The 7,129-nt window shown below is 42.9% G+C and overlaps 1 protein-coding gene across 1 annotated transcript; it reads right to left on the bottom strand.

The window, feature by feature from the left end:
* Nucleotides 1–3,308: 3,308 nt before the first annotated feature.
* On the bottom strand, nt 3,309–6,654 carry grna.2 (granulin a, tandem duplicate 2). Its single transcript, XM_062529544.1, has 4 exons — nt 6,314–6,654; nt 4,755–4,895; nt 3,841–4,149; nt 3,309–3,624 (listed from the first exon to the last, which is right to left on the bottom strand). Exons 1-4 carry the CDS (start codon nt 6,353–6,355, stop codon nt 3,490–3,492), a joined length of 627 nt encoding a protein of 208 aa, XP_062385528.1. The 5' UTR covers nt 6,356–6,654; the 3' UTR covers nt 3,309–3,489.
* Nucleotides 6,655–7,129: the final 475 nt, after the last annotated feature.

Here is a 7,129-nt window from a genome sequence, read left to right as displayed (position 1 = left end):
AAGAGGAGAGCTAGAGCTATCCACAGATACCAAATACAACCTTCTAGGCCATAAAAAAGACGAAGTGACAGCAAAATAATAACTGTAACATTAATAGCCTATTAATTACCTCATGTCGGAATGGCACGTTGTTTGAAAAAAAAGTGAAATACCGCCACTGCGACCATGAAAAAAAAAAATGTCGGAGTGGTGGGACTTTTTCCCATAAGGAGACATGCCTCCACTACGACAATTGGACGTCAATGTCGGAGTGCTGGTATGTCGGAATGAACGGCGGATACCGTTGAGGATGACCATACATAGGCTAATTGTAAATGTAAATATTCCTGTCCCATTCATTAACTGTCGCACCACCATATGGCTGCCGGTGTGTGCAGGTGTATGGAGGTGTTAACGGTTGCCTCGTAGGTCTACACAAAAGGCGGATGGGGTTCATAATGACCATAGGCCTAATGTAAATGCAAATAGTTCTATTCCATTCATTAAATGTCGCACCATGAATGGCTGTAGATGCAGGCTGAGTTGAATGATAATCGACAAGTGATAACACTCTAAGCTATTCACGTAGGCCTAGCAGGTGCAAAAGCCGATTTGAGAAGCCATCGATAACATTGAGCCTTTCCATCAAATTACCAAAACCGTCAAACATATCTTTTAAATTATTCATCATGTTGCTTAAGGCTTTTAATGTTCATATGCCGATGCGGCAAGGATAGTTCTTCCTGTGCCGCAACAAACACAACTAGGTGATTTCAGTTTAATTTTTTATTGTACACACAAAGACTTAGGCTATCACAGTAATTGAAAAACAAAACATATAATTAGGCTAGAGAGGAAAAGTCTCTCTTAAAAAGAAATGGCAGAAAGAAAATGTGATGCACTAAAAAAAAGTGCGCGTTGGCCTTCTGGTCAACCAAGTGTGCGAGCCATCTGGTTACTTGATCTGGTGGGCCATGTGCAAGTGCGCTGCATTGGTTTATCCTCACATTCACATGCGAGTGTAGGAAGGCCCATCGTGGTTTTGGCCCCAGGAGTAAGGAGGGCACGGCTGAGGGCCTGGTGGCATCGGCTGGGAAACATTTCGAAGGATACTGGTCAGATCTTCCAGAGCTTTCAGCTCCCTCTCCTTGAGCAGGCTACTCTCTCTCCGCACCTGCGCTTCATACTGCCGCTGCTCCACTATCCTCTGATCGTCGCGCTCCTGCGCAACCCTCTCGACTTCCAACAGCATGTCCCTCAGTTCACTCGCGGTCACAACCCCTGGGCGCATCACCCTCCTCACTTTAGCGGGCGGAGTGGCTGGTGGCATCGGCTGGAAAACATTTCGGAGGATACCCGTCAAATCTTCCAGAACGTTCAGCTCCCTCTCCTTGAGCAGGCTACTCTCTCTCCGCACCTGCTCTTCATACTGCCGCTGTTCCACTATCCTCTGATCGTCGCGCTCCTGCGCAACCCTCTCGACTTCCAACAGCATGTCCCTCAGGTCACTCGCGGTCACAACCCCTGGGCCATCTGGGGTGGATGCTTCTTCTGTATGAGATGCACGTTCGGAAAAGCAGGGCATCTGCATGGTGGCAGACAATGCCACTGGTCTCGTGGAATGTCTGGTAACCCAGATCGCCTCACACAAGTCAAAATATGGGAATGTTTTCCGATCATTCCCACTCCGGTTGTTGTGGTCTACCACCTGGTGGTACTGCCGTTTAAGCATTTTCAGCTTGTTGTTCACCTGTTGCCTTGTTTTCTTGATGCCCTGATCTTGTAGTCGCATTGTGATTCTTTTGTACATGATAGAATCTCTTGCTGTGCCCTTCATCTCTTTCATGATCTCAGCATCAGCTCTGATGGTCAGCAGCTCACAAATTTCTTGATCCTTCCAGGTTGTTGTCATTCTTCTTCCTTCGTCTGTTTTCTTTTTTTCCTCAAATATGTTTATTGATCAACCCACAAAAACAGACTGTATAGACAAGGGAAACAGGTTTGACATTTTTCTCTTTTTTGTTTCCAAACAAACTCACACAACTCCACCCTCTCAATCCCTCCCAGTCCCCAGATAGCCTACTAAACATCTTTTAACCACTTAACTTACCCACCCATCTCCCTCCCTCCTCCCTCTTGGCCCGTCCCAGTGTCCTACACATTAAGATGCAAAAGATTGTACTAACAAGTAAAAGAAAATGACATTGAATAGGTAATTAAAGAATAAGTAGGCCTACACAAATAAAACTGCAGTATAAAAACAAAACAAAACAAAACGAAAAAAAAAAGGGTGGTGGGGTCAACCACTAGCTGAGGATAAATGGTTCATATAAGAAAGGAGGGGGTCCCAGGTTTTATGACATTTCTTCAGGGGTCTATATGAATATATATTTGTGGATGAAGCGGGTTTCTGGCTAAAAGAAGGAGGAGGGGCCGGAACATAATTGGTCAGCGAGCCATTGTTGAAGTCTCTGGGCAGCGTGGTGATCGGGTGACCATTTGTGCTGCCATAAACCGTGGGGTTCTCCTCCACCACAGCACACTGGGGCCATATAACACTCAGCACCTAGCTTGCTCGTCTTCGGGATGATTTGGTAGCTCGGCAAAATGAGCTAAATGAGAAATATTACTATGTCATAATTACAATGTCAGTATCCATCGTGCTGCTCAAATAAGGGAATGGTCCATCATCAATGAACCATTTTGTCAATATATACCTCCCACCATACTCCCCTTTCCTCAATCCGATAGAGGATCTTTTTTTTTTTAGTTGGAGATGGAAGGTGTATATCAGGATTTGATCCCCTGTGGGCCATGGAGTTGGCTTGTGGCGACATGAATGAAGAATGGTGTCAAGGCGGGATAGGCCTACGCCACACAAGTGCCTCCTTCCCCCGTTGCCTCAGAAGGGAGAATATTGCCTCTGATGCTGACAAAGTCCTGTGGCCTGACCAGGTCAAAGATATGATGAGGCCCAGTGAGCAACCGTTTCTTTTTAATTCCTTACTCTGTATTTTCATTGTGACATTTTAATTTTAAAATTATAATGAATAAACATTCCTCCAGGAGCTATACACCCTGCCCTGAACACTGTGAGGTTCTGAAACAAGATTCAAAGGGTCTTGAGAATATAGTTTGGAAAATGAGTTTTCTGCTTACAGTTTTGAGGAAAAGGTAGAGAGTTTCAAAAAAGGTGTTTTAGCAATTGTGAAAAACTGTAATACATTCCCCTTCACCAGGTTTTAGGTGACTTTTACAATATTTATTTCCAAATGTAAATGATGCTCCAACATGTAACATTTTTATTTAGAATGGTTATTTTGATGATGATATGAACCTTATGATTTTATTTATTTGTTTTACTTATTATGAAGCTAACACTGAACAGAGTGCATCGGCAGACCATCACAGACAGTGAGCAGTGTACATTCTGAGTGCTGATGGATGAATCCCACTGATGTGAAGTTCTGCACATGAGACCCATAACAGTGTTGCAGCATCACGGTTGCTCTATGCATGGATGTTGGTGTCTCCCCTCACGTAGGTGCCAGGTCTGCGCTGACTCATTTTCAGGCACTGGGTAGAGGTGCTGTCACAGTAGTAGCCACGTGGACAGCAGTGGATGCCATCACTGCAGCACTGCGCCTAAAGACCGAATCATCAATCAATCAATTAGCGCGTATTTGAAATCAGTCTATAAACCTTATTGAAATACACATAACTTAATGAATGGGCAATAGCCATGTGGATCATTGGTGGGAATCTCTAGTCTAATTATGAATATTGACAATAATGTCTTTAGGTTAGAGGCACACACTGGCAAGTCATGTGTCAGAAAAATGTATTTGGTTTTTCACTCACAAGTGGGTGGTTACAGCAGCCCCAGCCAAAATAAGGGCTTAGGCAGCATGTTGTACCATCAGGGCAATGAGCGGTATGGTTATGGTTACACCATACCACAGACAGGTCTGAAGGCTTCTCCTGAATGGTGTTTGTATCAGAATTAAGAAGGGACAGCTTGCGAGGGCCAGTTTCAGGCTCCTTCGCTGGTGAGTTCATTGGCCACGGCATTCTGAACCATGGCAGGCCGTCTTTTACACATGACTGAGCTTCTTCACCACAGCGGTAGCCAGCTGGGCAACAGTGCAACTGGTCCGAACAACAGGCAGCCTGGGAAATAGGAATATGATGATAAGCCATTGGTTATGTTAAGAAAATACTTGAAAATCGATTGATTTACTACGTATAGCATTATCAAAATCAAACTTTTGCACCAAATGGCATACACTTCATTGATATAACCAGATATGTGTCTAACCAACTACACACTGTTGGGCATAATGAAAAGCACTCTTATCTTCAGTATGATTGGCCATAATAGTAAAATTGTTCAAATTGTAGCTTCCTGTCCACAACGTTTGGGTCCACTCCAATCACAAACTAGCTTATTCAAAAGATGCACCCGGATGGTTTGTCTGATTGGTTGAAGGACTATCCAAGCGTACGGAGTCATTTGAACTATGCCCATTGATCACGCCTCTTGTGCAGTAGAAATAAAGTGCAGACTCCCCAGACTATGTTCAATCTCAAAAGATTGAGCTAAGTATGGTGATAGCCAGGCTAAACATTACCTCAATATTGTTTTCTGTGCCACCGGGAATGCCTTTAGAACAAATGTTTCTTTATGCAGTTGAAAGGGACACTGGTGCTGCATACTCTGATTCTGATTTCAGATTGTCTTGTTACCTACACCACATAAGTATTTAAGATCTTACAGAGGGATTGCTGCAACAGCCAAATCCTTCCTTGGTCAAACAGCAGGTGTTCTGGTCTGGACACTCATTCCCATCTGGGCAGACGACTGTTGCAGAGACCAGCCCTACACAGAGGGTTGCTAGTGCAGCATGGGCCAACATCTGCATCAAAACAAAGACCTCACATGGCACACACTGTTTTTACAGATGTGTTTTTGATGTACAGAACAATAATATGCAAACTTTAATTCAAATTGATTCTATAGTATCCCCAAATTCTCACCAGGAGTGGAGACATTTTGTTCTGACTGCTACTAAAAAAAACATGATTAGATTGATCACAGGCTATGTGAGTTGCAACCTTAGGTCATTTCCTTCTTGCTTACTTTTGCCTTGAGACTGTGATTCAAATGACCATAAGGCACACTAACGAAAGTATGGATGATCAATTGCACAATTTGGATTTGTTTTTATTTAAGAAAGCTGGCAGAAGGAATGGGTTGTGGACAGACCTGCAACAACAGGATGAACTATGGTTTAGCTATATGCTGTATCATAGGTACAGTGGAGAGAAACAGGAGATGCGGATCAAGCATAGGCATCCAAACATGCAGAAGAACCTCATTTCAGGGAGGTAGCCTACCATGACACCACCACCAGCACGCTTTAAATGACAGTGAAAACGGGAGAGAAGTCGACTATATCACTCACTCACAGAGAAAATTGATCATTGGTAGGCTATGAATATGCTTGGGACACCTCAAGCTTCTGGGAGAGTTGGGATGTTCACAAGCCCAAACAAGCAACTGAAAAACAACCTCAAAAATGCAACCCACAGTAAGCAGCCATAGTATCTGTATAGTTTTGATTACCTCAAGGTCTGCTTGAACAACCTGATGTTGTAATGTGACATAAGATATATGATGGCATGCTATTATATTTGTGCTGTCTACATATGTGTCAGATTAACATGATTGAAAATCTTTAGATCAGTCTTTGAAACTTGTGTGCCCATAGTATAGTTGCTACATCAAGGACTAACCTGTCACAATGTTGTTGTGAATGAAAATCAGTGGGTTGTAGTGTGACATGTGACATGTAGTTTGACAAATCTTGACATATCACTGAAGCATTAACCTACAATAATTATAGTATGCTACTAGTCATTTACCAGTACCTGCCCTTGTCATAAAACAAGAGACAAAGGGAACACTAAAGTGATGAAAACTTTCTTGAACAATGTTGTTGGACCACATTTCAAGATCAATTATTTTAATTGATCATAAATATTTGCCAACTACAGTAGTTCTTCAGGGTATAATTCTGAGTTACCATGACATATTGTCAGCTTTAGACAATACACATAGGCCCCAGAACGTAGACAATAAAATGGACAAAGGGAAAAATTACACTACTGCTCAACAAACTGAAGCCCAATGGCAAAAACAACAACAGGACACAACAAAAAAACAACTATCAAGAGAGAAGCAAATTAAATTGAGACGATAATCAGAAACAACTGAATCATCGCAGGCATGCGAGAATAAGGCCTCTTATAGGCACTGACTACCACAGCCTACCAGGTCAAGTAAAAGTAACTGCTCCTCGATGCGCTGGGACATTCCACAATACTCTCGGATTCGTGCCCCTACTGTTGCAAATGGCAACTCTTCAGTAACAAACAGGACAATAGAACGACAAATTCAGTAACAAACAGGACAAAAGAACGACAGTCGATTCTGCAGATGCCCAACCCTAGAACATGCAGCATGACAAGATGAGACTTGTCACAGCTGAATCTCATCTAATTGAACCCTCGTCAGGCAGAAATCAAAATCCTCCCTGATGATAATACAAATCACAAGACACGAAGACTTCATGAAAACAAAGAACGAGAGAGACGTCTGAATTGACATCCTCGCCTTACTTTCACAACAGCCACCACTGTGTTACACTCTCTGTTCCTTTTCACCACTTGCCCACTAGCAATCCTCTGACTTTCGTTTACATTCTTTGAAACTCCTTAAAAAAGGGAAACAGAAACCACTGCTGTGGGAGCAGTGACGTCGCCAGAATCATTCAGCGGAGGTGGACTTTTGAGAAGTGGGATGGGCCACTATTTTTTACATTCAGATTTCTGCCAAAATGCAGTAGTGGGAGCAAACCACTAGGGCATGGCATACAGAGTCCTGTCCAGGTATCAGAACTGCAGAAGACCAAGGTGTTGTGGATTAGTGCCAATTACATTGAAGCAATAACACCAACAGATGTACTGTATAACAGAATTCACCAAAAGAATCAGTGTGGGCTTGAAGAAGCCGTTTTTAATTCTGATCTGAGAAATGCACCAAAGTGACAGAGAAAAACAGTGGTTAGCATCTAGGTAAATGCCCCAT

This window comes from Sardina pilchardus, chromosome 24 (assembly GCF_963854185.1).
Source record: "Sardina pilchardus chromosome 24, fSarPil1.1, whole genome shotgun sequence".
NCBI classification, from domain to species: Eukaryota; Metazoa; Chordata; class Actinopteri; order Clupeiformes; family Clupeidae; genus Sardina; species Sardina pilchardus.
The sequence above is the reverse complement of the archived record's forward strand: the minus strand, read 5'-3'. Positions and strand labels throughout refer to the sequence as shown.